The 24,246-nt window shown below is 44.1% G+C and overlaps 1 protein-coding gene across 1 annotated transcript in view; it reads right to left on the bottom strand.

Moving 5' to 3' along the window:
• The window catches only part of COL4A5 (collagen type IV alpha 5 chain), an 89,220-nt gene that overhangs the window by 12,035 nt on the left and 52,939 nt on the right, over positions 1-24,246 (bottom strand). Inside the window, exons 30-41 of the mRNA XM_075259479.1 lie at positions 24,107-24,220; positions 19,395-19,562; positions 19,057-19,146; positions 18,221-18,370; positions 17,953-18,051; positions 17,326-17,415; positions 16,609-16,748; positions 15,785-15,911; positions 15,271-15,351; positions 11,162-11,260; positions 11,032-11,082; positions 10,439-10,624 (exon numbers count right to left, since the gene is read on the bottom strand). Coding sequence (XP_075115580.1) covers positions 10,439-10,624; positions 11,032-11,082; positions 11,162-11,260; positions 15,271-15,351; positions 15,785-15,911; positions 16,609-16,748; positions 17,326-17,415; positions 17,953-18,051; positions 18,221-18,370; positions 19,057-19,146; positions 19,395-19,562; positions 24,107-24,220 — 1,395 coding nt within the window. The remainder of the gene's footprint in view (positions 1-10,438; positions 10,625-11,031; positions 11,083-11,161; positions 11,261-15,270; positions 15,352-15,784; positions 15,912-16,608; positions 16,749-17,325; positions 17,416-17,952; positions 18,052-18,220; positions 18,371-19,056; positions 19,147-19,394; positions 19,563-24,106; positions 24,221-24,246) is intronic.

The following is a 24,246-nucleotide window of genomic DNA, read 5'->3' as shown; positions in this document are numbered from 1 at the left end:
CAACTCCACAAGGTATGTTGATTGGTCACATTGTGTACAGCATACATTACCATTCACCAGTGAGAGCCACACAATGCGGACGACTCCTATTATACAACTCTATTGAACAGTATAAACATAGGTACAAATGGCTTTAACACATTCAACCATCCATAGATAATGAAGCTGTACGTCACCCCGTCACCCCCGAGGACACAGGATATATTTTAGCATTGGATTACTTGGTAAAATAAACACCAGATAAGATTGTTATGAAGTGAACAGGTAGGCGATGTAGTAGGTGGAAGAAACTGAAACACAAAGCGACGACGCTCTGGTCCGGTTCGTGTTCCGGAATCCAAAACGACTTATTTGTTACAATGTAGATTGAGAAGAATGAAATAGAAATAATACAATTAATATTCTAACCAGATACATTGTGTCACCTTATTTACATCTTAATATGGATACATTTGTTACGTCTATTGTATAACAGAACTATGTGTCGTTACTTTTGCACAGATAGCTATATGTATATTATATGTGGCCACTTAAGGCTGTATTAGATAGCCAGATGTCGCCCGCAGGAGGGCGATCAATGAGAGGCCAATGCAAACCGAATGGGGGGTTGGAATGAGACAATCTCTGCCATGATCTTTCCTCCACTGTTTGGCTGCATTGATTATAGGCCGTACTGTCCTGAACATTGGTCACTATTAGTCTGGGCTATAAATTAGCAATGTGTAATACTAAATGTCCCCCATGGTGGCGCTATAGGGGATTCAAACACTTGCCATTAGGCCCCAGCATTGGGGAACTCCGTGATCGTTTTATTGTAACCAAACGGACATCCCAGTAGTCCGTCCCTTTAAGAGGATCTATCTATTATATCCTAATTATACACCAAAATGATTTGTAATTGAAAATCTGATATTGCGCTCTCTCGCTGCGTCTTTCCCAGTCCGTGTCCTTAGTTATCTTCTAAACACGTGAATTTCTTATCCTGCAATTCAGACTCTGTGGAATAAGCTTTTAGCAGCTCGGAGGAGTAAATTATATCACTTATGTGGAATACAAGGCAGGAGACGTATCATTTCTGTCAGACAAAAAGTTAACTTAAGTCAGTGTGACCAAGACCGCTGGAAGAACTGGAGGAAAGGAACGTGTTCACTTCACAACAACTCGAGGTCTGGCTGTTCCCTGTGAAGCTATAGTGAGAGGTTCACATTATAAAATGTAATGACTATGGTTACAACACATCCGTGGAGAGCAAAAGGCATTTATCGCTACATCTCATAAATACAAAAAACATGCAATGAAAGAAGATGGCGCATGGTAAGATCTAACCTGGAGGACCTGGGAGAGGATCACCAATGCCCAGTGTTCGATGTTAGAAAGGTCACACAACACAAAACAAAATCACCGGTTAATACAAAGTACAAAGAAACGTCATCACCAAAAAGATCTGCACAACAGGAGGATTTCATGCACAATACACAACATTGTTCTCATATCAGGAGTCAGCAAATATAAGGTTGTTGCAATAACAGTAAACACATTGGACGTGGTAACGGGATAGGCATTGACGTCTGATTTCGGATATAAGCCATTCACTGACACCGGCGTGTATTAGGAATTCATTTCAGAGGTAGAAAAAAAAAACTTCTTTCATGGGAAAATGAATTAGGAGACCCCGGGGGCGGAAAACAAAACCCGGCATACATATTGTAATAGGATTTACAGCTGGTAGAATGGAAGATGTAGAATGAGGAGACGCTTAGTAATGTCACGCTGTGTTAACTAGTGTGCTGGAACTAGAGTGCAGGTTAGGAGATTTGTTACATTAGGCCAATGATGGTGAATCTATGACACACATGACACAGGTGACACGCCAAGACATTTTGGGCGACACGCATCGGCAACGACTTATTGTGTTATTGCAATAAGCAGCTGCTGATACCTTTTAATCACCTTGTCCTGACCGCCCTCTGCTGCCTCCTCTAGGTGGCGCTACACTGGAGAACACCAGGACGTTGCGTACAGTATCCAAACCTTCTTCAGCAGCGGCAACAGTGCACCCTGGAGGTGGCAGCGGAGGGCGCAGGGCTGCTACTAATAGCTCTGGGTCCAATAGCTCTGGGTCCAATAGCTGTGGGTCCAATAGCTGTGGGTCCAATAGCTGTGGGTCCAATAGCTCTGGGTCCAATAGCTCTGGGTCCAATAGCTCTGGGTCCAATAGCTCTGGGTCCAATAGCTGTGGGTCCAATAGCTCTGGGTCCAATAGCTCTGGGTCCAATAGCTCTGGGTCCAATAGCTCTGGGTCCAATAGCTCTGGGTCCAATAGCTCTGGGTCCAATAGCTCTGGGTCCAATAGCTCTGGGTCCAATAGCTCTGGGTCCAATAGCTCTGGGTCCAATGGCTCTGGGTCCAATGGCTCTGGGTCCAATGGCTCTGGGTCCAATGGCTCTGGGTCCAATGGCTCTGGGTCCAATGGCTCTGGGTCCAATAGCTCTGGGTCCAATAGCTCTGGGTCCAATAGCTCTGGGTCCAATAGCTCTGGGTCCAATAGCTCTGGGTCCAATAGCACTGGGTCCAATAGCACTGGGTCCAATAGCACTGGGTCCAATAGCTGTGGGTCCAATAGCACTGGGTCCAATGGCTCTGGGTCCAATGGCTCTGGGTCCAATGGCTCTGGGTCCAATAGCTGTGGGTCCAATAGCACTGGGTCCAATAGCACTGGGTCCAATAGCACTGGGTCCAATAGCACTGGGTCCAAAACCAGAGCGGTTGCCGGTGGGGCCAAAGTAGCGGGGTTCCAGCAGGAGGGCTAGAAGTAGAATCCCCCTCCCTCTAATACTGGTTGGTTCATTTTTCATTTCTATTATAAACCCGTCTTTACTTTCACTGAAATATAAAGGACTGATCCTCAAAGAAGAAGCAGCAAAGTATCAACTTCTTATTCCTTTCTCAAAGTTATCTACTTTATCTGCAAATAACGGAGACGCTGGCAGCAGCGACAGCTAGGACCAATGTCACCATGTACTCGCTGCGACATGACATGAATAATGGAGACTTTGCATTGTGCCGGCTCTATCAGTAATACATTAATAAGGTCAGTCCAATAAGCATTGTGTCAGTGAATTGCTTATAATACATTATGTGTTTGCTCACAATACAATTGAAGCAGGTTTAATGATACACTTAACTAGTGACCCAAAGATGGCTGACATATAATCTACCTAGGTGACCTCTACAGCACAAGTAGCTCGACCTCGTCACTTCACATCTTTCTAAGCAGCGCAGCCCATTGTTCTTAGCCAGCAGCAAACTGGATGTGTAGAATGAAGTGACGGGGCTTGTACTTCTGCCATAGAGTATCATCATGTAGTATTCTACATCTCAGCTCAATGCCAGCTTACACTCTGGGATAATAAGAGGTTTACAAATAATAGTAATAAAAATTGTGGGATTTCACATCATTTCACAGTAAATTAACTCTGTATACATCTAAATACAGCCAAGGAACAGAACCAAGAGGGAGCAGAGCAAACAAGGTCTCTAGATATTCTCAGAATCTAAGAAATGTGTAGTATCTGTAACGTCAGATGAGGCTGGAGAATGGGCAAAACCCCCAAATCTTCTCTAACCAGGATACCTAAAGTCAGCTACTGGCGGGGTCGGCCAACCAGATAATGTATGGAGGCCCCAGACTCTTCACAGTGGCAGACAGCCAGGTTAGAGACTGAAGGGTTTCATCTTTTTGTTCCCTGCCAAAGGCATCTTTAAGCCCAGCTTAAAGGGGTCCGGTCCCAAGTTGACCTAGCTATAAGGCCTCGTTCACATCTGCGTTGGTATTCCGCATGGAGACCCCCCAAAGGGAATACTGGTTGCGTTTGCAAGCGGTATGCACTGAAAGCACATGGACCCCATAGACTATAATGGGGTCCATGTGATGCCACCAGATCTTTGCAGGGAACATGCGGACAGTTCACATGATTGATGCGGGCAGCACATGGCAAGAACACGGACCCCATTATAGTCTATGTGGTCCATGTGCTTTCAATGCACACCGCTTACAAATGTGTTTGGTGTCCGTACGGTGGGTCTCCATGTGCACTCCCCGAACGGACTACCAAACGCAGATGTGAATCAAGCCTCAGATTATCAGGATGTATATTCTGGAGGTTTAGTGGCCCCAACAAGCAGATAGGTTCACTTTAAGCTCTGTTCATGTGTATGCCCATAAGTAGCCCAACTACATGCCAGGCGGATTACACTTGAGCTTTGGATTAGGAAAGAGGGTCCAGTTCGTGGCCAAAACTGAATTTTCAATTTGCACACATATACATGATATAAAATAGACAAGCCCTGGTGTGCTGTAATTCACAACACAGATGGCCTTTTATAGGACAGCGGAGTCATCCAATATGGTGAGCTACAGAACCCAGCTCATGTCTATATAGATATAGTCTGTAAATGTGCATTGTGGCTTATGATCAGTAATATCAGCAGAACCAGATGTCTGATTCCTCCTCGGCTTGTTCCCAAGGCAAACCCTACTTTATTTTACCCCTACAGATCACATACTGATAACCTGAGGCTGAGGATTGGTCATCACTATGAAAATTAGATTTGGGGCTGGGCAACCCCTTTAAGGCAGACCTCATGATGTGGTTACTATACTAGCATAGGGTATGAAGGGAGATGTTACCTTAATATGTATTTGCTATAGCTTACAATATTGTCCCTAAGTACCATGTATAGCGTAAAAAAATTAAGGGAACATTTCCGCATCACAGTAGAACCCCAAGAATATACATAAGGGTAACAAAGTATCCAGTTTGGAAACAGAAGCGAATGTGAATCGAGTTCACCTGCATTGGGGTAAATGACAGACACCAGGTATTGCCTCGGGTAATTGAGACACTCAATGGCGGGAACTAGTCCAGGACACCATCAACCATCTCCCCGGAGTCTATACACATCACTTAAACATTAAAAATCACAAACATTGGGGTGATTTTGCAATCCAGCCCTCAACTGGTTGGTGGTTTTGGTTTCCACTGACCATAGATATGACACAATTTACATCCATAAAGATGTTTAACATTTTCATTTTTGTATTCACGATCAGATGTGAAATTTCCCTTAATTTTTCGGATTCGCGTTATTTGAGTAGACTTGTTTGCTCTGCTAATTTAGAGGATGAACCGTTATAGGCATTAGGAGACTTCGCCCCATACTTCAGTGTAACAACAAACCACATGCAACGTGTCAATTATTTATGTTCTTAATTTCACAAGTATATGGAAATGCTTCTTCTGTATGGCACCGAATCCTAAAAAGCTTCATCAATAATGCAGGTGATCATATAGACAGATTACACAGCGCTCGACTATAGGGCTCATTAGTATTGTAAAGGCTATCACTTATTCATGATGACCAATCTAACACTTTATAGAGGAGTCTATAGAAAAGTCATCAGGAATTAACCCAATGGGGGTACAAAACAACTTTCGACAAATCAGCTCCTGCCGAACAACATCAGCCATGATACTTAAAGGGATTCTACCATTAAAATCACATTTTTTGACGTTCACATGTAGGAATAGCCTTAAAAAAGGCTATTCGTCTCCTACCTTTGGATGTCTTCTCCGCGCCGCCATTCGGGAGAAATTCCGGTTTTCATCTGTTTGCAAATGAGTTCTCTCGAAGCACTGGGGCGGTCCTCAGCACTCAAACAGCACTGGGGGCGTCCCCAATGCTGCGAGAGAACTCTCCAGTGCCGCCTCCATCTTCTTCAGGAACGGCCTCTCTGAGCGTCTTCTTCCGGAGCTGGCTTCAAACTTCAAGGCCTCGGGCAGAGCAGACTGTGCATGCCCGCAAGCCACAAGAAAAATGGCCGCTTACACAGTAAGTAAGCGGCCATTTTCTTGTGGCCTGTGGGCATGCGCAGTTGGCACTGCCCGAGACCCGAGGCCTAGAAGTTTGAACCCAGCTCCGGAAGAAGACGTCTGAAGAGGTCATTCCAAAAGAAGATGGAGAGTTCTCTTGCAGCATTGGGGACCGCCCCCAGTGCTGTTTGAGTGCTGAGGACTGCCCCCAGTGCTGCGAGAGAACTCATTTGCATACAGACGGAAATCCGGATTTCTACGGAACGGCGGCGCGGAGAAGACATCTAAAGGTAGGAGAAGAATAGACTTTCTTAAAGCTATTCCTACATGTGATCGAGAAAAAATGTGATTTTAATGGTAGAATCCCTTTAACCATGAACACTAATGTATTGAAGCTGTGTGACTCTACATAGTAACATGTGACGATGGCTGACACTGTCATAGTATGCCAAGTCATTGTCCTACCAAGGTTTAGAATGGGGTAATTGTACGTGCCGAGATCTTGGCTTATTCTGGGCTTAGGAGTCCAGGAGTTGGTGGCCGGCTATCTCTGACAGTCACCATGTATGAAAGTCCACTGGACTCCTAAGCCTGGATTAAAGGGCTTGTCTGGCCTAAAGGGAATTTGCAAACTGATGACCTATTGCAAGGATAGATCATCAGATGTGTATGGGTCTGACCCCTTCAGGCTCCAGAAGCTGGATGGTAACTACATGCAGGCTGCTCCTATTCAAGTACTGCAGCCCCGTCCCCGTCCCGATCCTGTGAATAGGTCAAAACTCCATTTGGGCCCATAAAACCCAACTTTCCAAACAAACCTATCCATCTGCTCACCTCCTCCTGCTTTAAAGCATACTACCCATAAATCAGACTACATGTTCCTTGTGACAGGTTCCCTTTAAATTTCAGAAACTATGGCTCTGACTACAGACTGTGTGGATATTTTTTCGTCTACTCGCCTGCTCTACAGACATTAGGCTTTATAGTAGGATATCCATGTGCCTATCCATAGATCAGACTATGTGGGCTAGTTACATGTATACACCACCTTGCTAGGACTATAATCCGTCATTTCAGATGCATTTGCATATTCTAGAGAACCCCTAAAGTTCAGTTCCCAAATGCAAAAGTGTAATTAAGTAACTATGTGAGCAACCCTGGATTGTTCCTAATATAATGTAATGCATGTAATGTATTTGGCATTGCTGCAGCTTACTGATACCCTGATATCTTTGTGTACGTGGATATTTTTCTGGATCCCCACTCAGTATAGGGCTGCTATCTTCCATGGCTGAGTATATCACGTACCGTACTCTAGGAGGTGAGACTGTGCCTTATAACTGCATTAACTAGGTAATTTGCACAACCTAATTATAGCAATTAGAGAAGCCCAGACATCTCTGAACAGGGAATGGCAGTGGCATGATACCCATTTCTCTGTGCAAATGTGATATTTCCAGGGTGACCTATAATTCCACAAGAACATACAGTTCCTTCTCAGTCACTTGTCAGAAGTAGATGGCAAGAATAAAAACTCTTACAGTCTCTGTGCCACGCTGCATCACTCTGTCAAAATACAACCAAGCCATCCCGCAGCTTAGCTTGTCTCATGACAAAACAGAAGATCAGACACAGGCACAGCTGCAGCGCTGATCCCAGGGGACATGACGGGTTGCAATGGCCCAAAATGACTTTGGAAATATAAGTGATCAGACAGGGGGACTCTCGTCCACTAAATAATACTATTCACTATAAAGTAACAATCCTGTAGCATTGTTCCACTGACAGTCTCCTATAGCATCCCTCTATTACTACTCCTGGAAACAAATGAATAAATTGACAACTGGCTGTTACTATTTTCTTTAGTCCCTAGGAGTCTGATCTATTGAAAAAAGGACAGGTAATTCCCAGTTGTCAATTTATTCATGCACAATTCCAAGGGTTGGTTCACATCTGCTTTTGTATTCCGTCCGGGGAGAGTCTGCATGGGAACCCCCCGATCAGAATACAAACGCAATTGCAAGCGGTGTGCTGTAAAAGCACACAGATCCCATAGACAATAATGGGGTCCGTGTGCTGGCCACACTGCTGCATGCACAAATCAGGTGGACAGGATAGTAGATTGGGAACCACTTTCCTGTCTGCACGATACCTGCTGACATCTGCCGGTAAGCACACGGACCCCATTATAGTCTATGGGGTCCGTGTGCTTTTACTGCACAGCGCTTGCACTCGCGTTTGGTATTCCATTCAGGGGGTCGCCATGCTTACCCCCCCGGGTGGAATCCAAATGCTGATGTGAATGAGGTGCAAGAAAGGATTTCATGGGTAATGCAACTATCTACTAACAAGGGAACTTCTTCATTAGCAGCCCCCCTATAAGTATCCCATTGTCATTACCATCAGAGGCTTCAGGAATAAAATCTTAAAGTCATAAGTCCTGGCTCAGCACGTACAATGACACGGTGATACTGATAAATAGCAGCAATGGCTTCTGCTTGTAAGGAAGTTTCGGAGATGTAAGTATAAGAGCTAGATCAATGACTGGGCAGACCACGGAGCACAGACCTGAAAATAGCCAGTGATTTAACATTGTCACTTTACATGCAATAATCTGAGCTTTAAGGGCTGACCTTCAGGGCCTGGAAGAGAGATCACAATTGAAATATCCAATTCCATATGGATCATTAGATGAACGAGGGGGAAACACGAAGATTGTTAGAATATTCAGCAACAATAAATCCTACATTCCGGTTACATTCATTTTATTTCAGCAAGTCCCAAACGTACCAGTGGAAACAAATTATTATCAGCGATGTGACAGACGATGCTGCCGAGCTGGAGAGGAGACGGTTACTGCACTGCAAACCACCAGCGGCCTCCTGCAATATGTTCTATGGGGTCAGGTTTTTGCTGTTCACACAATGTCTATGCAGGTGGCTGTTTTTCCTAATTGATGTCGGACTTGACACCGAAGTGTCGCACGTGCAGCATTTTAGCACCGTGGCCTATTGGCCTGTGGGACAAAGGGCCGAATTGCTGACATTTGTGAACGCTGATAATAGCTTGCTTTATCCACATTAGCACATGCACAAATAAACAAGACAATATAGTTCTTTCCCCACAATACATGCAATAAATACGAGGCTTACAAGGAGAGCATGACTGAGCAGGGATGTGCTAGACTTTTCTCATTTAGCACGCACGCTGCTAATGGTCTGCTTGCTCATACAAGAAATAAGTACAAGATGTCATTTCCAAACTGACTGCACCGCCGCGGAGAAGAAATCAATGAATTTATATACTATGTATAATTATCATATACTGGGATACAATTCACAGCTCTGCTACATTGTGCTTTAGTTCTATGGATACATCTGAGAGGACTGGTGGGACTATTAAAGGATTATCTTATCTTATTAAATGGATTATGTGTTAGATGCTATGATAGCCCATTAGAAAACAGGGCTGCATTTTCACGTGACGCCTCGGAGCTCCTGCGCCCAGTAACCCCTCATGTTTCAGTGTCTGTATGGCGAATATTATGCTGTTTTGCATTATAAAGGGGAGAATTCTTGATACCAGAGTAGTGTAGCTATTGTATAGAGATACTTAAAGGGGTTTCCCATCACATACAAGTATCATCTATTCACATGATCACTGGGTGCCTGATCAATGAGACCCACACGAATAGGAAGAACGGGACCCTTGAGATCGGATGGAGCCCTGTATATAGAGAGGGGGTGATGTATATGTCCTACAGCTCTATTCGCACCTATGAACCCAAAACATCCAACATTGACTCTGATTTGGGGTCCTAGCAGTCAGACCCCAATGATCGTACATTTTTCCAATGTATATCCAGTAGTGATAGCATTCCTATATACACACAGATATAGTCAGTCATGTTTTCCTTGTACAAAGGAGGTAACAAATATATGCAGATGCCGCACACAAAAATGGAACACAAGGTGAGAGAACGGATGTTCAGTGGATCCCGCCGTCTAATGCAATGAGATGAAGTCAATGGAGTGCAGGAATGAGAATCGCAGACGCAAGGCTCCAAAATTTGTTCATGCTTCTGTGCCCCCATGGATTTAATTTCACAGTGTAGAAGGCAATGATTTGTTTTTCACACGTGCTCACTATGTTCATTGACTTGGTGACGATAAATTGAGTTACCGTAGGTTGTGCCAAGGCTATTTGTGCTCGCTAGCTTATTTCAGTGACGTCATGCTGAAATAGGTGCTCGGTCTTTTTGCTACCAGCCATTAGCTTTCAGCGAGGGGAACAAAGATCCCAGTCCATTTAATCTCATTCAGTTCCAATGCAAATTTCGATACAGATTACTCTTATTATATCCTATAATACTGTATGGTTCTTTGCCAGTACATCTTTGTGCTTAGTTTCACTACTATGTGAATAATACTGATATAGGAGAATATTCTGGATAACTATTGAAAGGTTTTTAGATTTTGTTTTGATACATAATAACATTTCTGAAGCTAAATAGCTGGTAGCAAAATAATTACCCACAAGGATATCAGAGTATAGGTTTTTCTTACCTGGACGTCCAGGAGGTCCTGCTGGTCCAGGATTTCCTTTAGGGCCTGGTGAGGCTTGTCCAGGGAGACCTGGTTGTCCTGGTGGTCCTGGGCTACCGGGACGCCCAGAATAACCACTGTCTCCTTTAGCGCCAGGGAATCCAGGAGATCCGGGGGGACCAGAAAATCCTGGTTCACCCTTTGCACCTACAAACACAAAGCAGAATGATTATATAAGAAATATAATGGAAACGTTACTTACAAAATATAGGTTTAAAGATGGTGTCCCAAGACTGAACCATAAGCATGCAGGCAGCCACTCTGTTCCAAGTCTGTGGCACTGCCTGGGATATATTTGGCAGCCCCGTAGAGTTTGGCTGATGTGGCTTGACCCCTGTTTCATTCAAAAGGGGGCACAAGACCCTTGTTCTTCTGGTGGGTGCCCCAGCAGTCAGACTCTCACCAATCAGATACCAGTAATCTGGGGACAAAGCCAAAAATGTGCAAAGGCTAAAGAAATCCAATCCCCCTCCCAGTTTTATTGGTCCACAGGTGAAATAGCAAAATGTTGAGAAATTTAATATGAGTTAGGCTGAGAAAAATCAAATCCATACCTGGAGTCCCAGGAATTCCGGGCGTTCCTGGTGTCCCAAAGCCTGGTAGTCCTGAAAGAGAGACATAGGTTTAAAAAAGGTAAGGATCCAGCGATATTAAAAGATATGAGCACAAGGGACCTTCACACACCTGGTTCTCCTTTTTGGCCAGCAGGACCAGGAATTCCATCTTGACCTGGTTGACCCTTTTCACCTGCAGGTCCTGGAGGCCCTGGGCGGCCGCCGTCTCCTACAAGACATAAATCATTGTGTTAATAACCGTACAATAGGGCAGATTTATCAACAAGGTCCTAAAGACAAAGTGTCCTACAAATCTCTCCCATTTTATCTAGGACTTGTTTCATTGATTTACGTGAGCCCTGAAATTCTAAGAAGTTTTTCATGAGTTCCATCACGTATGCAAACCACGGATCACTAGAAATCCATGCGCTTACTGCCTTCAAGGGCTTGACCCCCTATCCTGTAGATGGGGAATATATTTTGTTACTGGGGACTCCGGTAATAAGCTGTGAGGGTGAATACTTTCCATGGCAACAAATTAAGCAGATTATTACTGTATTACTTACTAATAATATTAGTTACTATTACATTCCACAATGTCACATGATAAATAAAGTGGCCAAATGATGGAAAATATACACATGATAACTATAAGTCATAGCACAATGTATCAATATTCAGGAAAGGTCATTTGCAATGCCAGGATTTTTTCGGTGATTTTTCTCTGTAATCTGCCGCTATGTGTCAGGAATGCTCTTTCCAGGCTCTCGGTATGATTGGGTTTATTGCATATTAAATATCCAAAGGGAAATCGTTCATACAACAAATCCTTTCATTGGTTTCCTTGTCTTCTCGTACAGTGAGATATTATGAATAGAGATGAGCGAACACTAAAATGTTCGAGGTTCGAAATTCGATTCGAACAGCCGCTCACTGTTCGAGTGTTCGAATGGGTTTCGAACCCCATTATAGTCTATGGGGAACATAAACTCGTTAAGGGGGAAACCCAAATTCGTGTCTGGAGGGTCACCAAGTCCACTATGACACCCCAGGAAATGATACCAACACCCTGGAATGACACTGGGACAGCAGGGGAAGCATGTCTGGGGGCATAAAAGTCACTTTATTTCATGGAAATCCCTGTCAGTTTGCGATTTTCGCAAGCTAACTTTTCCCCATAGAAATGCATTGGCCAGTGCTGATTGGCCAGAGTACGGAACTCGACCAATCAGCGCTGGCTCTGCTGGAGGAGGCGGAGTCTAAGATAGCTCCACACCAGTCTCCATTCAGGTCCGACCTTAGACTCCGCCTCCTCCGGCAGAGCCAGCGCTGATTGGCCGAAGGCTGGCCAATGCATTCCTATGCGAATGCAGACTTAGCAGTGCTGAGTCAGTTTTGCTCAACTACACATCTGATGCACACTCGGCACTGCTACATCAGATGTAGCAATCTGATGTAGCAGAGCCGAGGGTGCACTAGAACCCCTGTGCAAACTCAGTTCACGCTAATAGAATGCATTGGCCAGCGCTGATTGGCCAATGCATTCTATTAGCCCGATGAAGTAGAGCTGAATGTGTGTGCTAAGCACACACATTCAGCACTGCTTCATCAAGCCAATACAATGCATTAGCCAGTGCTGATTGGCCAGAGTACGGAATTCGGCCAATCAGCGCTGGCTCTGCTGGAGGAGGCGGAGTCTAAGATAGCTCCACACCAGTCTCCATTCAGGTCCGACCTTAGACTCCGCCTCCTCCGGCAGAGCCAGCGCTGATTGGCCGAAGGCTGGCCAATGCATTCCTATGCGAATGCAGACTTAGCAGTGCTGAGTCAGTTTTGCTCAACTACACATCTGATGCACACTCGGCACTGCTACATCAGATGTAGCAATCTGATGTAGCAGAGCCAAGGGTGCACTAGAACCCCTGTGCAAACTCAGTTCACGCTAATAGAATGCATTGGCCAGCGCTGATTGGCCAATGCATTCTATTAGCCCGATGAAGTAGAGCTGAATGTGTGTGCTAAGCACACACATTCAGCACTGCTTCATCAAGCCAATACAATGCATTAGCCAGTGCTGATTGGCCAGAGTACGGAATTCGGCCAATCAGCGCTGGCTCTGCTGGAGGAGGCGGAGTCTAAGGTCGGACCTGAATGGAGACTGGTGTGGAGCGATCTTAGACTCCGCCTCCTCCAGCAGAGCCAGCGCTGATTGGCCGAATTCCGTACTCTGGCCAATCAGCACTGGCTAATGCATTGTATTGGCGTGATGAAGCAGTGCTGAATGTGTGTGCTTAGCACACACATTCAGCTCTACTTCATCGGGCTAATAGAATGCATTGGCCAGCGCTGATTGGCCGAATTCCGTACTCTGGCCAATCAGTGCTGGCCAATGCATTCTATTAGCTTGATGAAGCAGAGTGTGCACAAGGGTTCAAGCGCACCCTCGGCTCTGATGTAGCAGAGCCGAGGCTGCACAAGGGTTCAAGCGCACCCTCGGCTCTGATGTAGGAGAGCCGAGGGTGCACTTGAACCCTTGTGCAGCCTCGGCTCTGCTACATCAGAGCCGAGGGTGCGCTTGAACCCTTGTGCACACTCTGCTTCATCAAGCTAATAGAATGCATTGGCCAGCGCTGATTGGCCAATGTATTCTATTAGCCTGATGAAGTAGAGCTGAATGTGTGTGCTAAGCACACACATTCAGCTCTACTTCATCGGGCTAATAGAATGCATTGGCCAGCGCTGATTGGCCAGAGTACGGAACTCGACCAATCAGCGCTGGCTCTGCTGGAGGAGGCGGAGTCTAAGATCGCTCCACACCAGTCTCCATTCAGGTCCGACCTTAGACTCCGCCTCCTCCAGCAGAGCCAGCGCTGATTGGCCGAATTCCGTACTCTGGCCAATCAGCACTGGCTAATGCATTGTATTGGCGTGATGAAGCAGTGCTGAATGTGTGTGCTTAGCACACACATTCAGCTCTACTTCATCGGGCTAATAGAATGCATTGGCCAATCAGCGCTGGCCAATGCATTCTATTAGCGTGAACTGAGTTTGCACAGGGGTTCTAGTGCACCCTCGGCTCTGCTACATCAGATTGCTACATCTGATGTAGCAGTGCCGAGTGTGCATCAGATGTGTAGTTGAGCAAAACTGACTCAGCACTGCTAAGTCTCTGCATTCGCATAGGAATGCATTGGCCAGCCTTCGGCCAATCAGCGCTGGCTCTGCCGGAGGAGGCGGAGTCTAAGGTCGGACCTGAATGGAGACTGGTGTGGAGCGATCTTAGACTCCGCCTCCTCCAGCAGAGCCAGCGCTGATTGGTCGAGTTCCGTACTCTGGCCAATCAGCGCTGGCCAATGCATTCTATTAGCCCGATGAAGTAGAGCTGAATGTGTGTGCTTAGCACACACATTCAGCTCTACTTCATCAGGCTAATAGAATACATTGGCCAATCAGCGCTGGCCAATGCATTCTATTAGCTTGATGAAGCAGAGTGTGCACAAGGGTTCAAGCGCACCCTCGGCTCTGATGTAGCAGAGCTGAGGGTGCACAAGGGTTCAAGTGCACCCTCGGCTCTCCTACATCAGAGCCGAGGGTGCGCTTGAACCCTTGTGCAGCCTCGGCTCTGCTACATCAGAGCCGAGGGTGCGCTTGAACCCTTGTGCACACTCTGCTTCATCAAGCTAATAGAATGCATTGGCCAGCACTGATTGGCCAGAGTACGGAATTCGGCCAATCAGCGCTGGCCAATGCATCCCTATGGGAAAAAGTTTATCTCACAAAAATCACAATTACACACCCGATAGAGCCCCAAAAAGTTATTTTTAATAACATTCCCCCCTAAATAAAGGTTATCCCTAGCTATCCCTGCCTGTACAGCTATCCCTGTCTCATAGTCACAAAGTTCACATTCTCATATGACCCGGATTTGAAATACACTATTCGTCTAAAATGGAGGTCACCTGATTTCGGCAGCCAATGACTTTTTCCAATTTTTTTCAATGCCCCCAGTGTCGTAGTTCCTGTCCCACCTCCCCTGCGCTGTTATTGGTGCAAAAAAGGCGCCAGGGAAGGTGGGAGGGGAATCGAATTTTGGCGCACTTTACCACGTGGTGTTCGATTCGATTCGAACATGGCGAACACCCTGATATCCGATCGAACATGTGTTCGATAGAACACTGTTCGCTCATCTCTAATTATGAACCTATAATCACATCCACGCTTTTCCAATGATTGCCTTACCCCTTGGTCCAGGAGATCCTGGAACGCCAGGGTTTCCTGGAGGTCCATCAAATCCTTTCGATCCTGGAATACCTGGAGCACCTAAAACCACAAGAGATACCAGCTATAACATAATGGGATTTTTAATGAACATCTTTCTTCTTTCAGGTGTACTTTCAATGACAAATTAAGACTTCAGAGGTCTTGGAGAAGCTCATGTACCGCACACTTGTGGAGCCTTTCCCTTCAAAGCTCATCTATTTGTACTAAATGTCTTGTTCATCTGAACCCAATAAAAGGGAGTTGTTACATTGTTTACTATGTCACAGATACAGTAGAAATGCATTAATGTCTAGTTCATATAACACTTGCCACTTCACCCCTCCTCCTATTCGCACACAGTGCTGAGGCTGGTGGATCACTGGAGGTTCACTTTAATTTAGCATATAATAAGGATAGGATGTTCATTTTAATGCAACATATGTTGGTACGAAAAGGAGTTACAAATGTGTAGATATTCATATATTTACTGTACCTGAAAATCCTGGGGAACCTGAATCTCCTTTAGGGCCTGGAACTCCTGGTAATCCGGGCAGCCCGGGGCTTCCTGCATCACCTTTGATACCTGGGGTACCGGGAAACCCTGCTGGGCCTGGTTCTCCCTAGACAAGATAAGAGGTACTGTATAAATGAACACACATACTATTCATGTTCAATGATTCAATCAGAGACATGAGAAGTATTTTGTACCCTGTCCATAATGCTGGACAATATATTGTAACATGGTGCGCTTCTTTATCGGCAAAGTGATATGAAAATCTGGAAAACGTTATTATAGTCCATGCTCATCATGTGATGGAAGATAATTTCAATATAGTATTCCTATCATGAAGCTTAATAATGGGAATGAAAAGTGAAGGTGTTGGCCCAAGCTGAAGATTCATATAGTCCTGAAAGCTGAAACAGGTGTCACCTATTCTGAATGTGGATTTTAGATATTCATCAAGACATTTGTTCCTTTTGCACGATTTGATTTGCAGGATTCCATCCTTTTTATGTAGATTGTGAGCCACATATAGGGATATATATATATATAGGGATCACAATGTACATTCTTCCCTATCAGTATGTCTTTGGCGTATGGGAGGAAATCCACAAAGACATGGGGAGAACAAACAAACTCCTTGCAGATGTTCCTGGCGGGATTGAAACCCAGAACTCCAGCGCTGCAAGGCTGCAGTGCTAACCACTGAGCCACCGTGTTGTCCCAATTTTATTCCATCTTTTGACCTTACCTTCAGCCAATTTAGAAATTGCCAAGTAGTCATGGGTAAATGCACACTTTGGGTAAATTCATACCTTTTGGCCAGGTAAGCCTGGTTGTCCAATGCCTGAAAGTCCTGGTTCACCTTTTTCACCTTTCGATCCAGAAAATCCTGGAGGTCCTGGAGATCCAGGGCGCCCAGGTGAGCCCGGCGTACCCTTCTCACCACTTGGTCCTATGAGAATAAGGATAAAACACCACAAGATTTACAGAAATATAAACTGGGAATAAAACTAATCCTTAAAGGCGCTATAATGGAACTTCCTAATCTGATGTATAAGGCTCTCTATCAGGGCTCAAATGTCTCACTCGCATTGGGCAAGCACGTGGTCATTTTGCAGATCTCTCTCTAGAAATCTTTTTATTAGTTTTCCATGGTCTCGACACAGCTGGTCATCAGAAATAAGCATGACCTTCCTCCTGAATACATTGTTACCTATAGTATATTATCCATGTTGGTGGGGCTTCGAGAGAAAAACCTAATTAACTTTCCAAATAATAGAGAAAACAACTGGGTGGATCAGGCGTGGGCGCTGATATTTGGCCCTAAAATGCAATTATTCAAGATATTTGACACCTTGTCAAGAGAAATCCCAAAGTTCTTGTAACTAATAAGATTCTAAAATATCAGCTTATGGGGCCTCAGGAATAATTCTGTGCACATGAAGGGCCACATTCTCAATACTTACAATACTTTCTAATAAACATCGAAAAATGTTGTCGAAGAACTTGTTTCCAGATTCTCTACATACCTGGAAGTCCCATCTCTCCCATATTCCCCTTCAGTCCAGGAGGACCAGGTAACCCGGGCTGTCCAGGAAATCCGGCATCTCCTTTGGGTCCTGGATAGAGCAAATACAATGTATCAAATGACCTTGTGACAAAACTTTTGGTAAATGATAAAGATCTGATCCATAAGACTAGAATATATTCTCCAAGACCTTATCCAGACCCCAGTAAATCAGGACAGTGGTGTCCCATGTTCTGCACAACATATTAGGCACATGTAGAGGTCATGTTTTACCCCATCATTGGTCATTGGATAAATAACTGAGACATTCACTATTTTAGTCCACACTCATTGAAGTCTATGGGTTTGTGAAAAGCACAGAGATCACATGGACGTCATCCAACACACTGGTAGTTTTTCACAGACCCAAGAGGTTATGGCAATTTGTTAAAAATAAAAAGTTGATCCATTTTTCAGATCCATGAAAAACCGTGGCCAAAACCTATCCTTAAATCAAAGAATACGCTCAGCACATGGCCAGGACTTGTAGATGTCAGAATAAGGTCTTAGAAGACTAAAAATACACATATTAGTCAGCTGTAGGTTGTATACAGTAGTGAGGATGTTTTATATTCACATTGCTCCTTACCTGATAGTCCTGGAGATCCTGGAAGTCCGGCTGGGCCTGGTGACCCCGGAGAACCCGGCATCCCACTGAAGCCTTTCTCCCCATTTAAGCCAGGGGAACCTCAAGTCAGATCAGAAATAATTAAAATTGTAACAAAATTTTATGTAACTTTTTCTAACAGAATGTTTCACTTTTATAAACTCTATGACATAGAAGTCTAGTATGAGTTACAGAATGAATGAGGAGGAGGAAGAAAGATCACGTGAGAATCCGTTTCCCTTTCACTTACCATCTAGTCCAGGTTCTCCTTTGGTTCCTTTGCTTCCTAGACCACCTCCGATAACACTTCCCGGTGGACCCATGATACCACGTTCTCCCTTGTCACCCTTAGGTCCAGGATTACCATTAAGACCAGGCTGACCAGGAAATCCATCAAGACCTATAGCAACACAAAACAGAAGGATTTAAAAGCCATGTCCTAGTCTACTCAAAGGAAGCCAATAGATAGAATATTAAGTCTATGGGGGTCCGACCCTACCGATCACCTGTACGGAGACAGCGCGGCTCTTGGTAATGTTTATATATTACTGTGCAAACTGTATCAGTAAGTGTAAGTGCTGCAGCGCTGTCCTATGGACTAAGGTGTGCCAACAATGTCAGAATTCTGGGTACCCCTTTAAGGCATGAAGTCCACAAGACGTGTAAAGGTAGTAAGTGTAACATATACTAGAAGTCCTGTAAGTTGCCGCATGGAGCCTCTATGGATTGAGTTCCCATTATGGAGCCTTGGATGCCCATAACCCTGTCAATGGTTCACTAGATGTCCTTCCTTGGACCACTTTGGTAGGTACTAACCACTGCATACTGGAAACCCCACATAAGACCTGCTGTTTTTGAGATTTGCTGACCAAGTCGTGTGCTATTACAAATTTGCTCAGATTTGCTTATTACACCTGCGCAAGACCTGACTCTCTCGCTAAATAATATATCCTACTCATTGACAGGTGCCATTGACACAAGATACTCAATGTATTTACTTCACTATAATGTTACAGCTGATCAGTATATACTAACATCGGTCGGATTGGCATGAAGTTGTCATTTATACATTGAAGTCTAGATTACCTTTGGCGCCAGGAAAACCAGGACCGCCAGGATTGCCAGGAGGTCCACCCGGCCCAGGAGGTCCCATAATACCCATGTCTCCTTTTGCACCTAAAAACAATAGAAAATAATAATAATTGAGGATGGGGACAATGATTGAAGTCAGGCATAGATAGCTTAGGAAAGATAATGTAACATAGTAGATGAGGTTGGATGAACACACACATGCATCAAGTTCAACCTATAACCCTACAAGGTTGATCCAGAGGAAGCCAAAGAACCCCATGAGGTTGACAGCAAATGCCCCATGTTATCAATCTGAAACATTATCACTTTCCAAATGAATGCAATAGACCTACCTTTACTGCCTGGAACGCCATCACGCCCTGGGAACCCAGGTGGCCCTGGAGGACCTGGAAATCCACGTTCTCCAGGAAAACCAGGATTACCACGATCTCCTTGTGGGCCAGGAATGTCAAATCCTGGAGGGCCAGGATCACCCTTGTCACCAGGTATTCCCGATGACCCTGTTTTACAGGAAAGTAAGTTAGAAATGGCAAAGAACAGTCATCAATTATTGCAACGTAATATTTCTATAAAAGAACTGTGTTACACGTCGATCAGTGCAACTTAATCATGTTACTTGCTGCCACTTTTTCGACTGCATGGTGCCATCTTGACTGTTCTCATCTCTACTCACTTTCGGTACCGGGTACTTCTTTTTCACTGTACCCCATTAATGTAGCTGGCCAACCTAGCAATGTCACATGGAACTGGTGATGTGAACTTTTGGTATCAACTTGGCTCAAATGGAATTTCAAAAAGATACCAAAAAATATACCAGGTAGCCGGTACTATCCATGTTACCCAGTGGGAAACTGAAAAATGTGCAAAGGATTGAGCACTGTCCAGATAGAGCATGTAGTGGCAAAGTGGCTTTAAATGTATGTTCTTCCAGCCCAATATAATAAAAATCCTCGGCAAATGCAATTCTCCATTCTCTTACCCCCAATGTCATAAACTCACTCAAGCCAAGATAGGAGACCAAAGGCCTGTAAAACTAGTCAGTTATTATCACATCTGCTAAGATCGACTCACTTAAAGGGGTTGCATCATTAAAGAAACTTCATCTCTATTCCCAAGTAGTGTCACATCGCTGGGGGTCCGAGTAGTCTGGCCGCCAGTGTGCTTGCAATCTCTGGCACTCCATTCCCTGTCTTTAATGACATAACCCCTTTAAACTAAGGTGGCCATGCACTTTTGATAGGCCGAGTGTGCTCAGCTGAGCATGCATGTGTTCTCAGTAGGGAGAGGGGAATAAGAGACAGCTCTGATGGTGACCTCGCGCCCTCCACCCATCTCCCTTGAGAACGTATGATTGGACAAGCTCTAATCCAATGCGATTGACCCTTCATATCCCAGGGGAGACTCAGAACACCCCCATATGCATTAGATAGTCAGCTTGTCCCACCAAAATCATTAGGTTCATGCAACAAACATTCTTGTATGGGCGCCATCCTACTGCAAGAAAGCAGTATAACACGTAACTTCGCCCAAGATTTTATGGTTTGCAAGAAAACAGCATTAGTGCACCCTAGCAGCTTATTCGCTGGCTGAGATACGGCAATGATCTCCTAGGTTATTAGAGAACATATACAGGATGAGCTAGGACTGGAGGAGCTACCACAGTACCTTGTGGACCTGGGTCACAAGTCAGCAGCAGGTTTAGGGTCATCAGGAGGCATCAAGCAGAAAGGAGTTGCAAATAATGTAGTCAGGAAGAAGTTAGGTTAAGATAAAAAAAAAAAACACGAAGCACACACAGGTTAGAAAAAGTCTAAATAGTTAATAAAAGAATGGGAAATTATAAAGGCACAATCTGCATAAAATACAAGAGATAACGCCATCCCTGTGCACACTGCAATAGGCGGAGGTTTCTGAGAAATTGTTCTATTTAATAGATCAATGTGTTTAGAATCTTAACATACATTAAACTGAAAATTCTTCATCTGCTTTGTATGTTGTTACCTACTTACCAACCCCATCAACACAGGGACTCACAATGTATCCAAATGTATCCCGTGTATTATACACAGTAGATAACGAACTCGGATGCAGATTGCTCATCCGCCATTTGCATCTCTCTTCATTCATTCTAATGTTAAAGGTATTTTCACATGAAAGACATTTATAGCATTTCCACAGGATATGCCCTAAATGTCTGATCGGTGCAGGTGCTAGGGGCGAGACCTGCATCTATCTCTAAAATGCGCCCTCTTTGCCCTGGTACTTATCCAGCAGTGACCTCACTGAAGAGACTTTCAGCTATGACTGGGGTATATGGAAACATCGTAGCTTTGAGCTATATTATTTCCATGACTCCTACAGAAGTGAATGGGCGTTACAGAAACAATGTAGCTCATTGTTCTATATTGTTTCTATAACTCCCATTCACTTTCATGGGGTTATGGAAACAGCGTAGCTTGGATCTATGCTGTTTCCAAACAGCCTGACCACAGGTGAAAGTCTCCTCAGCAAGGTTGTGGTCGCATACATAGCTGAGGGGGCTCATTTTAGATCTAGGTGCGGGTCCCATAGGTGCATCAGACATTTATTGCATATATTGGGGCTATGCCATAAATGTCTTTCATGAGGAACTCTGTTAACATTAGAATGAATGATGACTGGTGGAAATGGAAGGTGCTCTGTCTACATCTGTTATTCTGTCCATTGTTCTGATTCTATAATGGATCAGAACAATGTACTTAAAACAAAAGTGTGTATTAAACCTCTAATGTCCCAGGTGACATCGGGATACTTGTATCATGTATACTAGATAACTGATGATCTAATACCAAGGGCCATCATTATGGTAACCATTTGTGTCATTTCTTTTCTATTCTTTCCCCCCACCCCCTTCTATATAAGACTCTCTAATCTACTACACTTCTACGTCTTCTAATGCGTCTTCTTTCCTTTTACAACTAAATCTTACACCCTCATTCTAATAATAATCACTACATAATGGATGCATGTGATTTACAAACCTAGCAAAGTGATAGCATGCATGTAGAGAATATTAGTAGGTGGGATAGAAAGTAAAAATAATAATATATACTAAAACACTGTCATCTACTCAAACACAGTTCAGTGTAACAGAGTAACACTTGTTTGCCAAAATTTTCACAGAATTGGTGGAATCATGTGAGATTTCCTGAAACATCTCAGGACATGATGTGGTTTATTCAGGAGTGTCATTGCTGTAAATAGAGCTAGATAGGATACAATATAATATAGATAGGATACAATATAATATAGATAGGACACAATATAATATAGATAGGACACAATATAATATATCCTAACAGGCGCAGGAAATGGGCGATTTAGGAAGAGGCTCCGGACGCTCGTGCCAATGTCAGAATGGAAATCTATACCAGTTAGGATCTGGCATAGATATCCATTCTAACTCATGACAAACAAGTGGCATGTTATAATGAATATATTGGGCTGAGGCACACGCACCCTGGGTTACCCAATTCCCCCCATTTGCACAATGTAGCAAATGAGGTGTGAAATACGTTGTATCGCACACTCTGCACAAGAAGGGGCCTTGCAACAATGTGCGCCACTCTATTACCCCGTATGCTAAAGTGATAAATCTCCCCCATTGTGTAAAACAAGACTGTCCAACTTCACTTCTCATGAACCTATCTAGCTGTGATACATCGCTTCATGGATACTAAGAGAATCCTGAGAAAATGTCAGTGATCTAAGAAGTATCAATAAATGAAACATTCTCAGGCGGCCATAGAGAATCTTCAGTGCACTCAGTGGTAACTTGATTTGCTACAATGTACCAGAGACTGAGCAATGTTTCGGGTGTACATCGATGGCATTAGCAGGGATGCAGTGGTTGGTTCTGTGTACACCAATACAAGATACCTTATAGCAATAACTGTAGGATTGCTGTCTCTGTATGTGCCTTACTGGGACCTACGATAGAGTCTAGCCACTGGCTGTGATCAGGCAATCTCCATGATATCTGTAGGACTTTCTTTACACATACTGTCCAAGTTCTCCAAACCATCAGACTCAGGCAAACAAGGGATGGCAGTATTTTAAGAAGAAATACAATAAAGCAGCAGTGATCTATTAAACATGCATTACATTATCAGCATGCAGTTAGTAGAAATCATTTGCAAAGCTTGTATTCATCCAGCCAGTGAACGCAGTATAGCAGGGTGCATGGTGCAAGAATGCAGCGTGTTCAGTGCACAGTCCATACCATTGTGGTACATTGTGCAAGCAGCTTATACACATGGTGATGCGGCCTCACAAACAAGACGGTGGCGAGAAATATACAACAGGTCCTGAAGAGTGCTCAGTTAACAGTGGTGAAGCAAATACGTGAACTTCACTTTCGGTGTTCATTAGTAAACATAACCGGTGCAATGAAAAGTGCAATGAAAAGCTTATTTAATAACATGATGTAGCTAGCAGAAATACAATGGAAACTACAGCAACCGTGTTATTAGCGGCTTTCCTATAGGGCTAACACGCGGTTTTGCATTGGTTTCTGTAGGTTACACCATATTTGTTCTGCAGCTCTGTCATTAAATAAGCATTTTAAAGGGTCTGTGTCACCTAAGGAAAGTGCCAGGAGAGATTCTATATATATCCCATGTATAGCTTACACAAGTCACCTAAGTGTAAGTATTAAGTGTTTTTACTATTGATAGAAGGGGCAAATATAAGCAAGGTGAAATAGCAAAGATCAGAATCATCCCTAAATACGTTGGTGTCAGTCATTCTGGTACAGGGTGACACAGTCCCTTTAAAAACAGCTATAAAATGAACAATACTTTGGCATTCCATAAGGAAATGTGAAGGTGTTCATAACATTTGCATTTACAAACAACGCCATATACAATAACACAGCAGAAAATGCAAAGTTACGTCCAGGTTTATAAATCTTTTAAAGACCTGAAAAGCAGCCAACAAATGATCAGATCCTAACTAGGACAAATGACTTCTCACCTGGTATTTGTAAAGAGACTGTGTGGCTTACCTGGGGAGCCGGCTGGCCCGGGAAGTCCCGGAGGACCAGGAGGACCCTGGCCACCAGTACCTGGAACGCCAGGCGGACCTTGTTGACCTGGAAGTCCATTCTGACCAGCGTCACCTACAATAAAAAGGTAGATATGACAA

The sequence above is a fragment of the Leptodactylus fuscus genome, chromosome 11 (genome assembly GCF_031893055.1).
Source record: "Leptodactylus fuscus isolate aLepFus1 chromosome 11, aLepFus1.hap2, whole genome shotgun sequence".
Classification (NCBI taxonomy): domain Eukaryota; kingdom Metazoa; phylum Chordata; class Amphibia; order Anura; family Leptodactylidae; genus Leptodactylus; species Leptodactylus fuscus.
The sequence above is the reverse complement of the archived record's forward strand: the minus strand, read 5'-3'. Positions and strand labels throughout refer to the sequence as shown.